The 23,198-nt window shown below is 41.8% G+C and overlaps 1 protein-coding gene across 2 annotated transcripts in view; it reads left to right on the top strand.

Moving 5' to 3' along the window:
• Positions 1-23,198, top strand: part of LOC134619986 (receptor tyrosine-protein kinase erbB-4-like) — a 356,445-nt gene that overhangs the window by 286,661 nt on the left and 46,586 nt on the right. For both annotated transcript variants that reach the window (XM_063465828.1, XM_063465829.1), the window contains exons 17-20: positions 156-288; positions 9,590-9,712; positions 11,820-11,918; positions 19,365-19,550. In XM_063465828.1, coding sequence (XP_063321898.1) covers positions 156-288; positions 9,590-9,712; positions 11,820-11,918; positions 19,365-19,550 — 541 coding nt within the window. The remainder of the gene's footprint in view (positions 1-155; positions 289-9,589; positions 9,713-11,819; positions 11,919-19,364; positions 19,551-23,198) is intronic.

The raw sequence follows: 23,198 nt of genomic DNA, 5'->3' as shown, positions 1-23,198 counted from the left end.
ATTTGACCTTCAGGGGTTAAATCTAAAGGGTGTCGGAGCAGATTGGATAATTTGTCAGCACTGGCTGAGGTTTGCACTTTATTGCAGTGTGCTCGTTAGTTTCTTAATGTTTCAGCAGTGTTCATGTTTTTTTCTCTCTTCCCCTGTCTCTACAGGACACCCCTAATAGCAGCTGGAGTCATCGGCGGCCTATTCATCATCGTCATTCTGGCGCTCAGCGTGGCCGTTTATGTTCGCCGCAAAAGCATCAAAAAGAAGAGGGCCTTGCGGCGTTTCCTGGAGACAGAGGTGAGAGAGTAGAGGGTAGAGCAAACATATTGGGAGGTTTCTCCTCACCTGTGTTTTCTGAATGTTTTCAGCTGAATTAAGTTCCCTTAAAAAGTTTCATTGCACTAAACTTTTACCTTGTAAGGAAACCTTGTAATATTAAACCTTGGCTAAGGTACTTAGCCAAAGCAGGCAGCACGAAGGAAGGTTGGAAAATTATGCATGGTCACCGCTGCCCATCGATCTGGCCTTGAAGAAGGTTCATTTCTGGGAAGCGTTAGAGAGTGGAGCGGACGTCATTATCAAAGGTGAAAGTCAAAGATCGGGAAGGGTGCAGGGTTTATATAAGCATCCATGCTTTGGTCCATGCCTTTTATGGTGCTACAGGACTCTCTCACACTGTTTCCTCCAGCAGTCATATCATCACTGCAGGTCCGCCGAGTTGGCCGTGCCCGTAGGAGGTGGGGTAGGCTGCTTGTCATTCTGGATTAGGATAATTTACAGGTAGAGGCAGCAGTGTTATAGACAGCTGCCAGGCAGGAGATGGAATTAGAGGAGGGCAGCCATGGGCAGTTTCTGCCTCATCCCGGCCATGCACATCCATCTTAATCAAGCAGGCCCTGCTCAGACAGCCGCTTGACCCGGAGGGAAGTCTTCACTCCGTGTAGATTCGCTAATGTACTGTCACGGAGCAGGAGGGGGTGGCTGAGAAGATTCAGGTTGGGGGGGGTGGGGATCCGCTTGACCCTTTTTCCTTTCGTTTTTTTTTGCATTTCTCTGTGCAATGTTCATTCAGTGCTGCAGCAGGAAAGCCTGAAATAAAGCCAGCCTAGCCTTTTTTTTCTCCCTCCCCCTTCATTCTCTGAGGGGACGTGTAAAAGTAATTAGACATAAAATCTTAAACGCCTCTGGCCCAGGGGCTACACAGATTAAGAGCGGGTCACAGGTTCTGCCCACATGCTCACATATTAGCAGCCGTGGAGTGTCCTGAGCTGGACGTTTAACCTCAGTCTTTTGGAGGTCACCACGTACGAGAGCATCAGCCGAATGGCAAAAGGACAAAAGCAGTGGATCGATGCCATTACCTGACGGTTGTGATTGGTGCCTGAATATGTAATTCCCCTAATGTCATTTAAAATAATAGAAAGATTAAAATTTCAGTCCAGATTCCTGTTATTTATTGCTGGTTCTAGAAGGGATTAGGTTCTCCGTTTGATTTTCATTTTCCCTTAAATGTATCATCTCATTGTGCATGCACGCACTACTCTCTCCATCTGAATGCTTTCCCGCGCTCTCGCCCTCCCGGCATCCTTTAAAAAAAAAAGACCATGCGCTTTTGCAGTCTATATCACGCCTTTTTTTTTTTTGGGCTGATGAAACTATGTGATAGGCTTTGGACGGCCGAGTGCGGATTCTCTATTCAAACGAATAATGGAGCTGACTCTGTGTCTGTGAATGGAGATCAAGCTTGTCTGGATGAGGGATTTGGGGGACGGCGCCGGGCTCTGGGACTCCCCCTCTCTCTCCTTATCTGCCATAGCTTTTTTAAACAGAGTGCTCACCTCCTGCGTCAGACGGGAGGGAAAGATGCCTCCAGTGCATGCTGTCAGAACGTGATCTGAGCGCCCGGCTCCGCATTTCCATATCAAGGGCACGTGTGAAGGCTGTTGCACTGTGTTGACTTGCAAAAAAAAAGGAAAGAAACACTCACACTCACTCTGCCATTTCACTGTTCTCCCTTTCTTTCAGTGTTTTCTCTGTTTTACTATTCACCGTCTGTCTCTCGTCGTGTCCTCACCTTCTCGTTTTTTCCCCCATTTTTGATCTCTGCTTATCTGTCTCCCTCCCTCGTGAACAGACGCTTTATTCCTCTATCATCTTAACTTTCTGTTTTTGTTTTTGTTTTGCGTTTTCCTCTCTCTGTCTCGCTCTCCCTCACCTCTCTCTTCACCTACCTCACATACTGTGGAGCCTTTGAGATGAAGCCCCTGAAAACAGATTGCTTTCACACAGGGGACAGGCGGCACAAACAGCAGCAGCCCCCTCACTGCTGCAGCGTGACCCCTGGGTTTTGACCTTTGACCCCAGCTCAATGAAGTAGGACTAATACCTTTGAATCCTCCAATGCCCCGCCCCTCACTCCTCCTCATCTCCCGCCTCCCCCCAAGGTCCTTCTTCCACCTCCTTTGTACAGGCATGAGTGTTTCAGCACCACGGGGTGAAGACAGCTCCCCTGCTGCTCATACGCTCTCTTACATAAAGGGTTTCAGCATGGACAGCTCCTGTTGTTCACCCCAAGGCAGGCTGACTGAGCAGAGGCATGGGGAATCATCAGAAATGCATGCAACTGAAGTTTATGTTAAATTTAAGCCAAGATCCGAGAAATTCAAACCGAATATGACACCTAATATGTCACGGCAAACATTAAACAAAGAGAATATACATGACACGCATTGTGGAACATATGAAAGTTAACCCTCTGAGGCCTGAACCGTGAAATAATTGCCAGAAAATTTGAATCTTTTTAAACTGGAGTCTTTATTGAACCTTGTGGCGAATAAAAAAAGAGATTAAATATCACATTGCATAAATCAGATTTAATTTGGAGCTTCATTTTTGCTACAGATGACATTTTTGTTCAGTTTTATTGCTTAAAAACTACACTGATGATGTAGCAGTCTCAAAAATTCAAAAAACCCCATGTATCAAATATGATATACTTGGCATTAAAGGGTTAAGGTACAAATTTGTGTTTTATATTACATCCAGCCTCTCAGTCTTCTCATACATCAGGATACAGAGCATAAAGTCACATAAACCTCTATAGAAAGGGCTAATAACCTGGGATATACTCCAAATACTCTGAAGCCCAAAATCACCCAATGAGAGGCACTTCTGCAAACCGAAGTGCGTTGTTTTTTGGATTTTCTTTTTTCGAGGGGTCAGAGAAGAATGTCCGGGCTGGTTTGAGCTGACAGAAAGGCTACGGTAACTTGGATAAACCACTCTTTACAGCAGTGGTGAGCAGGAAAGCATCTCAGAAATGCCCAGCATGTCAAAGCTTGAGGCAGACGAGGCAGAAGACACCGCCGAGTTCCACTCCTGTCAGCCAGCAAGAGTAATCGGAGGCAGTAGCGGGCACCAGGCTCAAAAGAGCTGGACAGTTGAAGACTGGAAATAAAAAAAACAACATAGCCTGGCAGAAATCCCAGCTCTGCAGAGGTCTCTTTTTTTCTTTCTTTTGCTGATTAGCTGGATCAGGTGTCAGGTGTGTTGTGCTAATCAAGAAATAATCAGGTGTGGGTTCTGAGGACCAGGACTGTTTGTTTCTGTGATTTGATTTCTTTCCTCGGTGGACTTTTTATAGGCATGCACTGCGCTTCTGTAACGAGGGTCATAATCAAAAAATAAATGGACTCATTAAAGAAATAAATACTCAACTGAAGGCATCGGTCCATTTAGATATCCATGTATCTACATTTTTGTTGTTTCTTTATGTTACTGTGTCTAAATTGTTATGGCCACCTTTATTCTTCAGCACAGTCTGATCTCTCTTAGGCAGCTTTTTTCTCATTTCTTTAAGTAGTCTTCAGGAAAAGTTCTCCAGGCTTCTGGAAGGACATTCAAAGCTCTTCTTTGGATGTTTCTGCCTTTTGTTCTGTTCTCTGTCAACATGATCCCACACTGCTTCAATAATGTTGAGGTCCGGGCTCTGGAGAGGCCAATCCATGACTGATAGTGTTCCACTGTGTGTTTTTCTATCCACGTATGATTTTACTGCATTGGCATTTTGGTTGGGGAGCATTGTCATGCTGAAAAATGAAGCTGTTGTTAATCAGATGTGTTCCAGATGTTTTTGCATTGTGGATCAAAATCTGATGGCACTTTTCTGTGTTCATAATTCATCAGTTTTTGCAAGATCTCCAACACCAATTTGGATTCATCACTCGTTTAGACCTATTGTTACTGATTTTCACTCCAGTTTTTGTGTAATTTTCATTCCTCAGCTTTTTGTCCCTGTTTCCTTTCCTTAAGAATTCTTGACAGCCACCCTTCCACAGAGACCATTTCGGATGACACTTCTGTATTCAGTAGACGATCAGCTGAAGGTCCGGATGCATCTCTTATCGCCTGTGTCAGGTCTTTGCTGGATTATTTCCTGTTTCTTAAGGATGTTTTTTTAGGCCTGACACTTCTTCTTTTGTCCTCCACTTTTCCTCAATTTTTTTAAGGACACACTGCACACCATGCTGAGATATGCCAAATGTTTGGCAATAGCTCTTTGCGAATTACCTTGTTGGTAATACTATTTTATGCCAAATTGTGTTATCTTTGGCATTTTTCATAGATTACTCTAAAGAAATGGGAACAAGTGATGTGTTTTTGTGACAGCCTGCTAGTAACAAACTGCCTAAAGATACAATCTAAAATTGATTCTTTGTTAAGTTAACTGTATGTCTAGACAAAACACTGGTTCATCCCTTGAGTTAGGAGCCTTTGCTATTCTTGACTGATTCATAGGTCAGTGCTAAATGGTTTAACAAACAAAAACGTTCAGGCACAAGGACTGGACTGAAAATGAGTGAAAAAGGAACCAATGTTCAAAGAAATTGTGTACTGTAAAATATCAAAGAAGAGTAGAAATGTTTGGAGTAACAGACAGTATAATACATACCGTATAATCAATGCTAACAACAAAAGGGAAGTTAAGTAGGAAAGTAAATAACGCAGGCAATTAATTTACAAGTAAATGTAAAAAAAAAAAAAAACATTATTGATTTAATTATTTCATAATTAATCCCTATATTTAGTTATAATATTATCTTTGGTTTATTTAAAGTCATATTTATTAATTCATCAATTATGGCACATTAGGTCCACCGTATTTTCCAAACTTAGCCTAAAGTAAAGAACTTTTTTCTTTTTAAATGATAACTGTGAAAGTTACTGAGTCTTTTTCAAGTGACAGGAGAGATGAGTAAGAAAAAGTCTGTTTCAGTGCGTACAGAAGTGGAGGAATTAGTTCTTTACTGCTCGTCTTTCTCCAATATAGCACTCTTGTTTAAGCACTCTCGCCAGATTTGAATAACAAAGTCAAGAATGATGTCAAATAATTTTTATTTATATAGCAAATTAAAAAAACAGGAGTTGACCTAACGTACTTTCCGGCTGAGGCAAACTTATTAAAATTTAAAGCCGCTAAACTCCCCCCCACAAAATCCACATAAACAAACAACAGCATTAGAATGAAAAGCAGAAATTGCTGGTTGTTTAATAAAACAATGTTAGGTGCAAAGAAAATTCCTTTTTTGTGACCTTGTATGTCTCAGTCCATGTGTTTGAGTCTAATAGTTAAATGGCTATCGCATTTTTACATTTGTAATTGCGAGGTTATTGTCATACAACATATTTGTCTGGTATAAATTCCAGTGACCCAGTTTTAACCCCTATTAAATCACTGGTGCTTTCATAAGTCCGACATCAGTCGACTCTATCACTAAGAATCAAAATAAGCCAACAAAGTTCACCTGAAAATTGACCAGGCAGCAACACAGGCCCCGAGACCACCTACTGCGACTGCTCCGGGGCAAACGCTTGTGGCACGACAAAGTTGTTTCACCTCAATATGTTTCAATTACAGCCAACACAACAAATGTAGCTCTTTGAATGGGTAATGCGAACATTAAAGCATGTACCCGAGGGTTTGCAGAGCAAGTTCATGTTTGAAGACACTGTTTACTTATTCAATACACAATAATTCTGTGAATGTATTCTAGCTCGAGGCTTGAACATACTGCTTATTTGTCCAATGAAGCATCCCAATCCTCTCCACCGCGCCACCAGTGAAGCTCATTTGGCAAAGGCGCGGCACATTATTAGCTGGTAAATAAAGTGGCGTGGTGAGTGTGTGCGCGAGTGAGAACGAGCTCAAGAGAGCTTCGTCGGCTACGGGTCTGTGTCTTATTTAATAGACCTCTCCTCTCCCTCTCCTCTCCCTCTCCTCTCCAGTCCAGTCCAGCCTCATCCTAATGAAACAATAACAACTACAGCCTGTCACCATCTGCTCTTATTACTGCTCCATCACCACCTCCCTGTGCCTCATCTCTGCTCTCTCTTTCCAAATCACTCCATTTCTCTCCACCCACAGCGGCAATTGTTTTTTTGTTATTCTAGCAATGTATGCACACACACCGAAATGCAAAAAATGCTCTTTGCACAAATACCATGCTGATATGATGGATGTGACCAAAGCTTGCCCTTTCTGTTGAGGTAAATACATCCAGTCAGCAACCAGTCATTGCTAGAAAATTTCATATTTCATTTAAAGCCTCAGAGGCACACTGTATAGAAGCAGTGATGTTACCCACTGTTTGCAAAGCCTGTCTTGGCTGTTTGGAGTCGGAGGTGAGCATAAGAGAAAAGACAGGTAAGTTATCAGGTAGAACTTGGAAGATTTATTAACAAGATGCAGGCATAGACTGTATGGGTGACCTTCAGAGACAGGTACCTGCTAATCGGGGTGAAGGAACATATTAATGAAATACTAGAATTTCACTCACCAAAACTGAAGAAATTACCTTTCTTTGACAGTCTGTTAGTGTAATCAACCACATAGTTAGCCATATTAATCATCAAAACAACTGCACTAAAAATGGTCCTTAACAAAGCACAGGGATGTTAAAAATAAATTATAACATCTGATTATAGAACCCAGAACTTTTTATGAGCAGAAGGCAGTAAACATGCTTATTCTGCTGTAAAACTGCGGCATTTTACCATGGGACTCAACAGTTGTTGATTCCCAATTTTGGAGCCAGCCCCAAAGTGGCTATGTGAGGAAGTGCAGCTTGGGCTCAGCACTGTATTCCCATAAGTTCTCCCAGCTAAAATGACACAGTACATATAAATGTAACCATGTGTGCATCAGCTGTTTTATTAGCTACATTTATAAATGTACCTGGCAGACTCCCTTTTGCCTTCAGAACTACTTTCATTCTTCATGGCACAGATTCAACAAGCTGCTGGAAACATTCCTCAAAGATTTTGATCCATGTTGACATGATATGAATTGCAATTGTTGGTACTTATTTGGATATTATCATCTAAAAAAAAATAAATAAATCAAGACTTATAAAGCCTGTCCATATTCTGTTTCCTAACTTTGGTCAGCTCATGTAAATTGCTTCAGTTTCCTGTTCAGACTGGCACCCAGTGTGGTCTTCTGCTCCTCTCTGTGTCGCTCCTCATACCTTGGTTGTAACAAGTTGTTATTTGAGTTACTGTGGCCTTCCTGTCAGCTCAAAGCCTTCTGGACATTCTCCTCTGGGTTTTCCAACAGTCACTGGCTATTTTCTCTTTTTTAGGCCATTCTCTTTAAGAGATGGTTCTGTGGGAAAATCCCAGCAAATCAGCAGTTTCTGAAATACTCACCAACAACCATGCTACGTTCAAAGTCAATTCAATCACCTTTCTTTCCCATTCTGATGCTCAGTTTGAGCCTCAGGAGATTGTCTTGACCATGTCTGCCTATACCCACAGTATGCCCAAACGGTTACATTAAATGTGTGCATAGTTCACAGTTAACTGTCAGGTAAGATGTTAAGCTTCTATCAGCGTTTGAAGCCATTTGAAAAACGTCATCAAAGCAGCACTTCAAATGGCGGGGTTACTGCAACGTTACAGTCAGTTAGCAATAAATGAGATTTGCACATACAGAGATATATCAAAGCAGGTCAGTGTTACAGAAAATGTTAAAGAACTATGTTTTAAATTGCTGTACATTGCATGAAAAAAGAAGAAAATCGATGTTTGGAGTTTTTAAAAAAAACAGGTTCATTTTCTTGACCTTGGAAAGAAAATTCAATTTCTCTCCATGTTAGATTTATGATCCAAACCTTTTAAAACATCTCACATGTGCCCCAGTGTGATACAGCTGTGGCCGTTTGTTTCCACGCTTCATCTTAACGCTTGTACAAAAACGCGATTTTGGTGCTCTACAGACCGAATGAGGTTTCAAACAGCACGTTACCGTCACTCGATCCACTCAGTCATCCTCTCATCGCTCCTTCCTTCCCCTCTTTCATCTCACTCACTTCCCCCCTGTCTTATGAAATTTGTCATTTCCCTTCCCCTGCTCTAACTCACTACCTGCGGTGACATCTCAGCGGGCTTAACACTGCGCCTTCAGGACCGGCCATAACGATAGCCATTAAACGACGTGTCATTGCCGAGCTGCGGGCAATGTCATCTATTCTGCAGACCGGACCGGCACTGCGATTGCCGGTCCTATTGTGCTGATGGTTTTATATCACATTGAGTAAGTGCTTGTATGGCTGACCGACTGATATATGGTCTCATTATATTGTTTGATGGTCGTGGCCAAGCCGGGTGATTATGCCGCTGATAAACCGCAGCGAATGAGGGACCCGATAGGCTCATTAAGACACGTATTGATCAGGTGCATTGACTTTTTGTGTGTGTGTGTGTGTGCTTCATCTGAGATGTGTGCTATAGGCTGCCTGGATGAAAATGTGCGTGTGGCTTTCTCTCTTGCCTCTGGCTCAGATCTTTTCACGGCTCGGTTACAGGTGCCAGCTCCTGCTTTTTTCATACTTAGTCGCCGAGGCTTTGTTTAGCGGCTAGCGGTGAAGGCGGGTGGCCAGGCCAGCTGCTGGGATGCTGCTCAGTGTCAGCTGTTACTGGCAGGGAGGCGGCGCGCGGAGGAGGCTTGTCATAACCTTGAATTGGAATTGTTTTGTATGTGCACAGCTGGTGAGCTGCTGCTCTTTGTCGACTGTGATAGCAGCTGACACCAGGCTGTGATTTGCCTAGTGGTGGGCACGCTGCGGTCCACTCTGGTAACTGCCAGTTCTGACAGAACTCCACATTCACACCCCCGAATTATTTGTCTTTCATAAATGTGTGTGTGTGTTGCAGAATCATAACTATCAGGGCCGTACAGTCTCAGTTTTTTGGCTTCTTTTTTTTATTTGCTGCAAATAAAAACCTTGTGTTCACCTTCCACCGCTCTTTCGTAGACTTGCTTTTTACTTATTATTTTAAATGGAGCGGCCTCACCCTGCTGCATGCTCCCGGTGGCTCTGAAGATGTGTTTTAGCATTCAGAGTGCCAAGTAGCAGGAGGTTAAAAATATTTGGATTTGATGTAAAAGAAAGGCACACTTCTAGTTTTCGATAGCTTTGCAATAAAAGCAATAGCTGCCAGGAGGTTTTCTTCACATTCTTGGCACCAGATGAGACGGAGAGTGGGATAAATAGTCTTAATATGTGTGTGTCTGTGTGTTTGTGTTTTGCTTCCTCAGCTGGTGGAGCCCCTGACCCCCAGTGGAACTGCTCCAAACCAGGCCCAGCTGCGGATCCTGAAAGAGACAGAGCTGAAGAGGGTGAAGATTTTGGGTTCGGGAGCTTTCGGAACAGTCTACAAGGTCAGTGTGTGGTAAAGTCATCCTGCAGACTCTGGTACCGATCAATATCAAGTAAATACAGGGTATTGCTGATACCTTTAAGTTATAAAGGCAGCTTATGTAGGGGACAGCAGTGTGTCACAACTTGTTATAATGTGTTAACACAATAAAACACATCTTTCAGCTTTTCATGTATTTTGAAAGCCAAAATGCCAGATAGTTGCTGTGCTATCAGATGCACTAATCACTGTTTAGTTACAGCTTTCTGATTGGCGTAGAGTATGGCACCAACATGTGAGCACATCTCTCTTAACCCTGCCGTATAGGCTGAATCAAACCAGTCCCTGCTTCTCCACAGCAACATATTTAAACTGTAGATGATTTGCTGGATATTGGTAAAATATTTGGTCAACTTCACTGTTATGACACAACACTGACAAATTAACACTACTGGAACTTTTATGGCCCTACACTGTAAATGTCCAAGTCAACAAAACATAAGATTTACATCATTTAAGTAGCTTCTTTAAGCTAGCTACGTATTAATGATGATCAGTTTCTTGCTCTTCTCCCACACGGTGACATTATTTACCCATCCAGAGTGAAAACGCATGTAGCTGACCGTACTTTGAAAGCTTTCATCCTGGCAGTAGGGTAAGATGAAGGATTCTATAAAAGATACACGTAGATGTGACTGAACTGGAGCTCTGGGTGAGAAATCGCCACTTGAGATTTAAATAAGGAGAGATCATTAGCAGGAATTGAACATCATTTATTGATGTACCGCATTCAATTTGAGGTATTTACCGGTTAGACCAGAATGGCCTATCTCAGCAGAATAGAATCCCGGCGGTGATATTGATTAGGGCAGGGCCCCCCAAGTCTAGATCAGGGCTGGCAACTCGAGGCCTCAAGGGCCGATGTCGTGCAGGTTTTAGATATCATCCTGGGTCAACACACCTGAATCAAATGATTAGTTCATTACCAGGCCTCTGGTCAACATTCAAGACATGTTGAGGAGGTAATTTAGCCATTTGAATCAGCTGTATTGGATCACGGACACATCTAAAACCTGGAGCTGGTCATCCCTGGTCTAGATGCTGGTGGGGGAGATGAATATGGAGGCTTGGATGGAACCTGAGTAACTGGGAGAGGCGGAGATGGGGAGGAGGTGGGTTGCGTGACAGCATCTGCAAACTAGAATGACAGATAACCAGTGATATTTAATGTCTGCAGAGTGGAGGCTGATTGGCCTGAAGGAGGCGGGCAGAAAGATGACTGGACTAGACCAGTGATGTCACAATGAGCTTGACTGCATCCCAAAGCGGTCACGTGACTGAATAGAAATTCAGTTGTTGACAATCAACACCAGATGTTCAGATATCTTTCATAGGTCATATTTGAGGGGTATTTCTTCTAATTTCCCCAAAAATAAACAAAATATAGACCTTATCACGCAAGTGTGGAGGGAATACCAGTACCAGCATAGGTGTCAGTACTATCGATATTTAGATGAATCGGCACCTCAGCAGACCTCTCTCGGTTGAAGAACAACCTCTGAACAACAAGCACAAACCTTTTCTTTTGTCACAGCGTTTCCTGACAGATACAAGCCGAGGGCAGTTCAAGGACCTGGAACAGAAGCTGCTGTTTGCTTGCCAAATTCACTGCCCTTGGCCAAATTATTCATAGCACCCCAAAAATCAGCAGAAACCATCAAATAAATACTGCACGTTCTACCGCTGGCTCCAAATTCCTCTGGATTCCTCTACTCATCTGCCCGTTTTAAGGCATATTTTATTTAAATTAATCTGCATGCAATTTATGGCAGTACAATCCCACAGCAGTTTGCTTTTAGCAGAATTTAAGCCTCATAAAGTGAATTGAAATTGTGATATTTGTCTTTTCTAATCGCTTTATCCAAAGGGTTTTAAACTTAGTTATGCACAAGCTAATTGTTGAAGGCCAACGGTATGTTTTGAAGACGGGGTTGGATTTATTAGAGCTGCAGGAGACAGTTAAACACAACAACCACCATTCAAAGTCAGTGCTGCAGTAGCTCTGTGTGTGAGTGTGTGCCAGGGGTTGTTTATTGGGTACATTTATGGTGATTGCTTGTATATTTCAGGGCATCTGGGTCCCAGAAGGTGAGACGGTGAAGATCCCCGTGGCTATTAAAATCCTCAATGAGACCACCGGTCCTAAAGCCAACGTGGAGTTCATGGACGTGAGTATTTATATCGCAACAATTTGTATCTGTTTTCGGCCGTGTGTGTGTGAATGTGCGTGCGCGAGCCGTAAAGCGTTGTCACAGAGACTGCCGGGCCTGTCGCTTTGTGGAATCGTGCATTTGGCGGTAAATTCTTATGAGAGCACCTTCTCAGTCGGAGCCTGTAATAAAGTGAACTCCACCACGCTGTACAGCCAGCCATGTATGGAACAAGACTCTATTAAAGAACAGCACTAGTTTATGAGATATGGCTTTATAGCAATGCAGGAATGATGGAAGGGAGAGGAAGATGAGGAAGGGCAGGCAGTGGAATTTCCATTTTTTTCTTTCTTTTCTTTCTTTTCACATACACAAGCTTTTGTGTATCATTTATCACAAGGTTGTGCAAAAAGGTGCCTCATCATTATATAATTGTGGATGCTGGATCATGAACCCTTTCATCTAGCTGTTCATTTCTGTCTTTTTAAAAGCAAATATCCCGTTGTTTTCAAATCCACCTTTTCATTTGGGGGGATTTTTGGCTGTTCTTGATCTTATGTGGCACTGAAATTGCATTTCAGGTGGCATTTCAGGTTGCTGATTGGGTAAAACAGGTCAGCTTAATGTCTCATTATTGTACTCTATGCATGTGATGAACATGGTCTGTGTTTTGTTTCTTTCCTTTAGTTCAGCCAGAATAAAGATTTGAATAGATTATAATGAGAACGTAAATGAAATAGCTGTATGTGATATGCAGATGTTGGAGAACAGCATAAAAAATAATGAAATTGAATTGTTAGCAAACAATGTGGATAAAAGGTTATCAGTAGCATGCAAAAAAAATGTATTAAGCCTTGCAGTTGTAATTATTAGTCAAGTAATACACCCGTCTTTCAGTTTTAAGGTTTTAAAAAGTTTGTAAATACAAGCTCAGACCAAGCAGACATGCCATAAGTCACTGTGTTACTAATTTTAGGCAAAGATAAGTAAAAATGCAGAATCAGAGTGTGAAAAACTAAATCCACTCTCACCGCTTCCACATGAATTAAAAGGGTAGATAGCAGCTTGATGAAGATTATTAAATACTCTTGATTACCTGATCATCAGGAAGTGTGAGCACCTCTATAAAAGCAGACGTTTTTGTCAGTTTGAGTTATAAAGTCATTTCCAAACAATCTGAAGTCCGTCACTCTGCAGTGAGAAAGATTATTCACAGGCAGAAAACATTCAAGATAGTCGCCGATCTTCCCAGGAGTTGACATCTCTGCTAATTCAGTCCAAGGTCAGATCATGCAGTGTTCAGAGACACTGCAAAAACCCCAGTAGCTACATCTCAGACTCGACAGGCCTCACTGGCACATGGCATTTGGTTGCTTAGGAAGAGAGGGAAGGGACGGCGGCGAAAGAGAGAGAGTGATGTTGATAGCAGATTTTAAAATTTGAGAGAGATTTGTGATCTTTTGCGTGTTTGGAGTGTGTAGTTAGCGTGTAGTGTAGTCAAAGATGCTAGCCAAAAAGCCACCAAAGGTAGACACCAGTGTCTCCAGGTGGACAAAAGGAGGAGCGATACACCCCGGAGGTGTCAGGGCAGTAATGTGCCGCTCTGTCTGGTGCTTGAAGTGGCACAAATACTTTGTGTGGCATCTTATTGTGGCACCTGATTGGGAAAACACACCAGAGACATCGCCTGCATTTAATGTAAACAGTTGTACCTTTGCTCTTTGCTGCATTTGTACATAATCTTTTAAAATGTGCAATTTATGTTTGCATTTCAAGTTATGAGAATGCTTTGTTTAACATGTTTGTGGTTGTTACAGTAAAAACATCTAACTTTTTGCTTCTCAGATTTTGTGCTTTTTTTGGTGATTTTAGTTCCATTGTGTTAAAGGGAACCCCGGCTATTAACACATGTTTGCGCTAAAATATGCACTTTGCTTTCAATAACACATATGTGGTATTAAAATACGGCAAATGTTTTCCTTTTAAGCACATTTTGATATTATTTGTATCCCACTGTAACTTTACTGTATAAAGAGCTAACATCTCCAAAATTTCTGGAGTAGTTAGTCATTATAAGAAGTGTTTATGAACTAAAAATCACGAACGTGGGATACTGTTAGTCCATGATTTCGAAAGGCCGGTGTATGCTCCCGACGCAGGGGAAACAAATTCTGTCGGGGATACCTAGTTTGGCACGACGGCTTCAAAGTTTTGCTGCACTGTGTTGCATGGAGAATCTGTAAAATTAATGATATCGTAATTTCACTGTATAATAAAAATTAGAATTCTGTTAATGTTTTTATCATGCGGTTATGCAATACCATGGATAGCTGCTGCCATAAAATTAAGCTCTTTACACCAAACGCTCTCAGTCGTCGTTGCCATTGGCAAGCAGTAGCCGCATAGACACCAGTAGTTTTCCCTCACTCTCGCGTGTGACGGATTGTTTTCATCTTCATCTAAAGTAAGTACTGGTTGACTATTTTCATCATCTCTCTCGGTTTGCTCTGGTTCAAACTGGAAAGGTTGAACAGAAGCCATTTCCAGTGCGCTGCTAACTGTGAACTCGATGCGGTGTAACCGTGTGACGTCACTACCCAGAGTGCATTGAGAAGTAAATAACAATGGCGGCCTACTGGTAAATCGATTTTATATAAAATGTGCTTAAAAGGAAAACATTTAGCGTATTTTAATACCACATATATGTTATTGAAAACACAGTGCATATTTTAGCACAAACATGTGTTAATAGCCAGGGTTCCCTTTAATGTGTTAATACAGTATGAAAAATAACTGCAAAGTCAGACATGTGAGGTTGTGCTGAAAAGAATGATACCTAACAAGGCAAGGTAAACTGTTTCTAAATGTGAAATCAAAAGTAGTCAAAAAACAGCCATTTATAACCTTGAACCCAGTGGGTCAGTACAGTTAAGCCAGAGGAAGTTTATTTAAAGAGTAGCGGCACTCCCACTCACATGTGCACTTGGACACACAACCCAGAGGAAGGTGTACACCCTGGATGAACGCTAATTGGACTGATATCATTCCGGAGTCTGGTATCCAGTTCTCATAGAGCATCCGTGATCCTTACACGTAGCATAGTGCTAACAACTGTGAGACAGATGGCTACACACAGTGATCAATACTAAGAATGTTAATGCAAAAATCAAACACTAAAATCATTATTCACAACTAGCTGACTACCAACCACAGTGCGAACCACTTTATTCTCTCTCCTGTCGCACACACAGCTGCGCTCTGTCCTCCGTTTCCCCATTTCTGGGCACTTTTTTTAATCTGTGCATCTTTTCCCTCCCTCCTCTTCATCGGTCCCTCTCTTCCTCTTTCTCTGTGTCTCTCCCAGTGGGCGTCCCTGTCCATCCAGAGCCAATATGCTCTGTCTGCTGGCTTGTTAAACAGCAATCTAAAGGCAGGCTCACGCTTCGCCACTGAGAAACTGGCCACTGGAGTGCCAGCTCCAAACACTCTCTGAAAGTCCACACACACACACACACATAACCAAACACGCTCTGTGCAACAAAAAATAAGCCTCCCCATGGAGTGAGGGATGGGGAGGTGGGGTGGGGTGGCCTTGCGTGCGAGAGATGCAGAGTGAATTGCTCGTGTTTGCAAATATGTGGATTTGACTCGATTATTTGACGTGTGAAATGCAAAGGCCCTAACAATACATTCATTTAATGCATCTGTTCCACTTTTGTAGCACTCGCGCGCAGGCACCCACACGCACTAGCACAGGCGCAAGTTTCACACGGCTCTGCCAGTCTATCACCTGGTGTTTGTGCAAGTGTGTGTGAGGGGGGCAAGTGAGCAAGGGAGCGAGATGGAAAAGGAGGGTCAGCCGGCAGTAATGGAGGTCGGCGCTCAGGGAGATGAGAGGGAAACCAAAACACACACACACACACGCACACACACAGGCAAATCCTCGTAACATTTGCCCGGAGAGTAGAAAGCAGGAGCAAGAGTTTAGCCCGACACAGTTTACGACTCCCAGGTCTCTATTGAGATCACAGTCTGAGAATAAAAGAGCTCTTCCCCCTTTTTTTCCCTTCCTCTCTGGATCCCGAGGTGAGGCGTATTCCTGGTGCAGAGGTGGCTGATGGTGAGTGGTTGGGGGCAGAGGGGGAGCAGGTGGTTTTAAGAAGTGAAAAAGTAGTGGCACTACTTCGGTGCTGCGAGGCTCTGCTTAAATCAGGCCACTGATGGTGCCAAAAGCCTCACGACGGCCTATGGCCCCGCTGCTGTTTAGAATTAATCTACTCGCGCACCACCCACACTGCCACCACCTCTCTCCCTTTAAGCTCATTCTTTAGCATCTAAATTTAAAAAGGCACCTCATCTATCCATCGCTGCCCCGGGGCCAAGCCTGGATATACACCTCCTCGACCGCTTGCCGTATGCAAAGACGGAGAGAGAGAGAGTGTGCGTGTGTGTCCTTGAGGACGTGAGTGTCTTCGAGAGCTGCCAAGAGAGTGTGTCTGCATGTCAGTGAGAGAGAGAGAGAGAGCCCGAGAGAGGCAATAGGAGACGAGAACGAGTGAAGTGAGTGTTTCTGAGCGATGGCACTGAAGTGCAGCTTCTGCTCAGCCGTAACGCGTATACGCGCCGGCCACAAGTATCGGTCCTCGCCATCATAACACTTCATCACCGGCACACATCCTTCTGCTCGCAGCGCCGCAATAACAATTACCCAACGTTGACTCCCAACTGTTCAGACCCCTGCGTCCATCTGCTGCAGAGAGAGATGGAGAGGGAGGACAGAAAATGTATTTACACGCCAAAATGACAACAAGAGCGAGAAATTCTGAAGCAGCTTCTGAAATCAGAGGCGCAGCAACTTTGTGTTAGACAGCAGCATGGATTCTAAGCATGCACGTTTCACTGTGTGTTTTTTTTCTTTTAATTGGAGCAACATTTAAGAACCTCTGTGTGTTGTGCATGCTAAAATATAGATTAAAAAGGCTGTGTTTGTGCAGCTTTGAAGAAGGGTTCTGCAGGGTTTTCTCTCACTATGAGTTTACTCAGGGCAGATGCTGTGCATGCAGATATAGTAATCATCTCACAAATATTAATTTATGCATTTAACTTCATTTCTATTAGGAATTCTTTGGTAGACACTGTAGTGTTATCCAAGGGTAACAGCTTAATTGGTCATAGAAAAAAAAGGATAATAGAACATAATGCTGCTCAATAAACTAAATATTTATAATGTTGATTGTTTTCCTACAAAAACCCAGAATAAAGATTCCAACATACTTTCAGCCCAGAGCATCAAATACTGATGTATTGTCAGATGTTATGACAACGTGTCCTTTGGCGTCAGTGCCTTAAAAAACTGGGTTCACGGAAATGTTGAAACAGGAATGTCTTGACAACTTGACGACTTTAAAGAGTTAAAGTCGTCAAGTTTTGTTTGTATGGGTTCCCATTAGAGGCGGCAATCGCCCGACACAAAACAATGTTATTGTGATTTTGAACATTTTGCAGTATCTTGAGTTAGAGTTAAACGTTGTCAATACCTGCTTTATTCAGTGAGGTTATCTCACCTCTGTTATTTTTGTGTTGTAAAATTAGGCTTGTTAAGCACACTAAAACCTGCCATAAATGTTGACATAACACAGTCAGTCTGCAACCAGTCTGTGATTGGATGGGGTCAAGTTGGCAATTAAATGCAGTTTGTTTCTGATAAGCGATTAACTGTGATAAATCGTGAAAAATCACTGAGATTCAATCAGACTGATAGCAACATGTTTGCAACCTGTCTGCTTTTATAAATCAGAACGCAATTATTTGCAGACCTTTAACAATCTCTCTGATAGTGTTTGCAAGCAGTCCAAGTCAGACTGCAATTGTTTGCAGAAAGGTTGCCTCCTATCAGGCAACCTGTGCAGTCGCCTTGAGATCAAAAGTGGTCACGAGTGTTCAACACCCTCAAACTCTGGGCAGCTATTTAGTCACGGGTCACTAATGTTTCTTTTAAATGTCCAATTTTTGTCCTTTTTTTTTTTTACTCGCCTTCCTGAGCCATTAACTTGCTCTGAAGTAGGAGGTAGCTTTATCAGGCTAATTGTGTCCAGTGTGTGATGGTTTTCAGTTGAGCTGATTTAATATAAGGGCGCTGAGTTAATATTATGTCAGGATGGCGGTGCATAAGATGAGTACTTTGTAATATTTTTATTTATGTAATAAAATATTGATATTTGGTGTGCCTTTATCCACACAATATCACTAGATAAATATCATTGTGCAGTAGTGCACCAATCTCTAGTTCCTATGATATCAAATTTAAGTTGAAATAAACCTCAGTGTTTGCGTAAATCTTACCACAAAGACTTCAGTGAGATAATGTGAATGTTGAGTGTGTGAAAACATGGCAGTTTCCTGGTTGATAAACTCGTCTCATTGCATCACCATCTTTCCAACATCTAAAAATGAACTGTTTCCCTCTTTAATCAGCATCAGTATTTTCACAGCTAGTGCATCGAGGTACCAAAGTGCCAAACGGCTCCCTGTGTGTGTCTTGATGATGCTAATTTTTTTCAAAATATCAGATTTTAGTGCCCTGGAAAGGACACTAACTGTTACTGTTGCTACACAAAAATAATTTCCCCTCATTAATTTCCTTCAGTTTCTTTTTTTTTTTCCATAAAAAGGCTTGTGCTAATACCTAATAATGCTAATACCAATACTATCCCAATGGAAAAGAAGAAAGAATCAGGAGTTGAACAGCCAAACTTGGCATACAGGTACACCTCAGCCACCTGAAGGCTCTTGTTTTATTGTATGTACTTGCACCTACAACACCTGAAAAATAGCAGCAGATCATTTTAATTTTGGATTTTATGTCTACTAAACCTGAATTATGCATGATATATTATGATGTCATCACATTACCTAGCAACCACCAAACACAGGCTAATCAGACTCCAGAGTGGGCAGGTACAGTAATAGTTTAGAAAAAGAAGCAGGAAGTTTCTCCATTGTTGTCCGTCATTTTAATTGGTGGAGGTTTCATTGAATGGTCATGACTTTGTGACGTATAGGAGGATGTTGGTCACAATTTCATGTTTTTCCTTAAACTTTTTAACCAGGTCACAAACAGCCCAGTGAGGGTTGTTTCCACATGCTAAATGAGCAAATTTTCAGGAACTAGATTTCAAATAAATTTTCACACATTGCCAACTTTTGAATCAGGTTCTTTTTTTTTCAGATTTCAGTGTGCCAACTAAAAATAACAAAAATATATATGCCTACAATTTGATGATATTGAAATTACGCAAAAATGTCAAAGGGGGAAGCTGCAAGCTTAAAATTCTGTTCAGTGCGACACAAATATAGTACAGAAAGCAAAGAAGCTCCAAAGTATTTGAAGAGAAGTTTCTTGAACCCTGTAAGTCAGCAGTCTTCTTAGTCCATTTTTGTCCTCCTTTCCCCCCTCTCACCCAGGAGGCCCTGATCATGGCCAGCATGGAGCACCCCCACCTGGTGCGTCTCCTCGGTGTCTGCCTGAGCCCCACCATCCAGCTGGTCACCCAGCTCATGCCCCACGGCTGCCTCCTCGACTATGTGCACGAGCACAAGGACAACATTGGATCGCAGCTGCTGCTCAACTGGTGTGTCCAAATTGCAAAGGTAAGTGACTATAATCAGGTCGAAAGAGGACGGTGTCTGTTTGTGCTGTGGTGTTTGTGCATTACTGTACTGCTGGCAGGTGTGAGGGCGGTAATGGATTTTATGGATTTGTGTTCTTGTTGGACGAGTCTGCCTTTTTTTTTTTCATCCCCAGCCAAAAATTTGGCTGAAGGTGACATGGAGAGGCTTGCCAAGTGCAGTGTCAAACCGAACGAGTGTGATTTTTTTTCTAAAATATGATCTCATTGCACTTTCCAAATTTGTATTTAAACAGCTTTCAAAACAATTTTGAGCTGCTATCACAAACACAAATGTCCCTAAGCTGCCTGACCTTTCAGTTGGATGCTTTACTTACTCGGGTTTCTGTTGTTGTTTTCCAGGCTTTGTGGAACTGTATAAACATCTACATTATGCAAACCCAGAGCAGTCATAAAAAAATCAAAAATCAAAAAAGCAGCTGCATGCATGCCATTTGAAAAACAATATAGAGCGCCGCAGTGTGTTGCTGTTGAAATTCAGGTGTAAATCAGTTTTCACAGCCCTTTAAATGACACGATAGGTTACTGACGGTGAGCAAGACCGAGGCCTAGCTTGCCTTGGAGCTTGTCCTTGAAGCATTTGACATTATTCTTTCAGCGTCATAAGAAACATTTAAATTACAGACCCATTCTTTGCTGCCCAAACAAAATCTGCACTCAGAATCGTTGAAACAGCAGTAAGCCTTGAAATACTGTGTGCGTGCTTTTGCTTACCCAAAGAACATTTGTGTTTTGTTTGCAAATTAGGTTGATGCAGCCAGAGTGCTTGATAGTGTAACTGCCTGGTAAGATTTAACTTCTCTGAGTTATAACTCTGGGATGGCAGTGGGGTGCCTGGCTGCAATTACATGCTGTGCAGGCAGACATCTGCTGTGATACAGAGGCATCCCCCCATCAGTTTTGGAAGCGGTACATGCAAAAGAGGATCTGACAGAAGTCTGACTTACTGCTGATCACACTGATCGCAGTTAAGACAAGGAAACAACTTTTGACTTTAATGCTGTTAAAGTTTTGGATTCTGAGCGCTTCTGCCCGTCGAGGTTTAAGTCGAGCAAAGAGACAAAGGAACCAGCTCGACTGTGCCTCCAGGAAATGTTTTTGTAATTTAAAATTGTAGCTATTTCACTAGCTGGTTGGTCTGGATATCCATTAGAGGTTTTGGACAAAGGGAACAACTCCATCGTATCTGCGCTAAACCAGTCGGGATGGTCCGAAAAACACAGCTTCATTTATGCCATTAATCCAACTTCAAAAGTCTGTAGTAAGTGAGCAAGCTTTCCGATTCCATTTTGGCAGCGCCCCATTTCCCCAAGGGGTTGCCACAGTGGGTAGCTCTGCATATTTGATTTGGCAGATTTTTACACCTGTTACCCTTTCTGACGCAACCCCAAATATAAAATGTGTCAGAATCTGAAGTGGAAAAAGTCTCATGAAGCAAATAAGGGGGAAAAACGGGGGGATTTTAAAAAATATCTCAAGAAGTTTACATACTTCATTATGCTAACAAACTCTTTAGATTAGGATTATCGCTGAAATTTCAAACGAAATATAATACTCAGGAAAATACCCAACAATTCATACCATTTTCTACTCCACGAGAGGAGAAAAATTCACAGTCTTTGTTTTTTGTAAAGATGAGAATAATACATCAATCACATCACTGTTTTCTTTTTTTCTGATGTAACAGTGAATTGATATATGACAACTATGTCTTACGATGCTCTTGCTGGTAGAATTTCTAAAAATCTTTTTTTTTTGTACTTAATATCTTTTTAATCTCTGGACTTAGGAATAGTGGGAATAATGTATTCTGTTAACACTACTAATGTTATCAATAGGCAGCACTAATAATGTTGCTGACTAGCTCCAATATTAATATTATCCTTTTATTAGAAGCCATGGCCACTAGCTGCTACCATTATAATAACTTAATAGATCAGCCAGTGTTGCTATCTGATAATTGCTAATAATTTAATGGCTAACATTAGCATGTGCACCAGCTATGTCAACATTTATGATATAACCGTTTAATATTTTAATATTGAAACAGAAGATTTACTGACATCTAACATACCTCATAAGTTGTTTAGTTTTGACATCAGCTACTGTTCACGTGTTCAGCTGCTAGTGAGGGGAGGGGCTGTGCACCTGACGGTCTGCAACGGTTCTGTGTGAAGTTGTGTCAGTTGAAGGAGGTGAATTTGACACTGTTCATATCGATAATGTTGATAATGTTGATCCAATAATAATTCCTAGTACTGATTTTTGGACCCTGGTCTAGAAAAGGAGGAGCAACATTGGATCCCATTGGCTGGGGTCATTTGTCAGACAAATATGGCTTCCTGTCGCATTCACTGGTCATTCATTGCAGTCTGGCCATGAATGAGGAGAAATTAAAAACATCAAACAGAGGACATAATTAGCCATAGCCATAGCCTCTACTGTAAAAATAACTTAATAGATCGACTAATGTGGTTAGCAGGTAACTGCTAATTGTTAAACAGCCAATGTTAATGTGTGCACCGGCCAGGTTGACATTTAGAATAACTGTTTAGTACTGTTAAAACAGGACCTTTCCTGACCTTTTGTAATTCATCATAAAGTGTAGTTCAGTCTGTTGATATTAACTACTTTTCATGCGTTCAGCTGCTAGTGAGGAGAGGGGCTGCTACCAACGGTGCTGTTTGAAGTTGTGTTTCAACTGAAGGTGGCACTGTTCGTATCGATACTGTTGCAAATGAGTATCTAATCTGATGATAATTCTTAGTATGAAATATTTAAGTAGTGTTTTATTTTTATTTTTATTTTTTCTTTAGCAACGCTTTGCTAGATAAAGTACTAGCAATATGGGAACCCACCGGTTAGGGTCATCAGACAGACATGGAACATGCTTGTCTACAGTCTGGGAATAAATGAGGAGAAATTAAAAACATCAAACAGAGGACATCAGATAAGAACCTGTGGTTGTGAGTTAGCTTTGTAGCCAACGTGTTCATTTTTTTAAAATATCCAATCAGAGTTTTAACCCGTATGCAGTCAAAGTTCAGTCAACTGTAGTTAGGTAAATACAATTTGGATTGCAAACTGAAACCAGATTCTGGTTCTTTGCCTACCATATAATATATTACGTTTATTATTCAGTGATCTGATTTTCATATGTAGTGAGTCAGAGCCTGAATGGCTCTTCATCTGTTCCAGCAGGTCTATCATTTTTGCTTATCATTACTTTGATGACTTGCTAATTTTTTTATTGTATCTGCTGCTAAACTGATAAAGCTGTCAAACATGGACCTTACTGTACACAGGCAGTGCTGGTTTTTGTTCTCCAAAACTGGTTCTGTTTAAGTTTTCATCAAATAACGTACATGTGCACTCTAAAGCAATGTTTGTGTAGTAAATAAAACCACAGTAAGAAATGCCTACTGCACCAAACACTGTTCTTATACACGCAGGCCCTGTTTTCAGCCATAAACACACTAAAACCACACTAATGTTAACATTAACCCCTGCAAACTGATGTGATAGCATGACAAAACTGTGTGTTCATAACTGTGTGTTCAGAATGTGCATGAAAAGCCATTCACAGAGTATTCTTCAGATAATTGCCTGT

Source organism: Pelmatolapia mariae, linkage group LG23 (assembly GCF_036321145.2).
Source record: "Pelmatolapia mariae isolate MD_Pm_ZW linkage group LG23, Pm_UMD_F_2, whole genome shotgun sequence".
NCBI classification, from domain to species: Eukaryota; Metazoa; Chordata; class Actinopteri; order Cichliformes; family Cichlidae; genus Pelmatolapia; species Pelmatolapia mariae.
The sequence above is the reverse complement of the archived record's forward strand: the minus strand, read 5'-3'. Positions and strand labels throughout refer to the sequence as shown.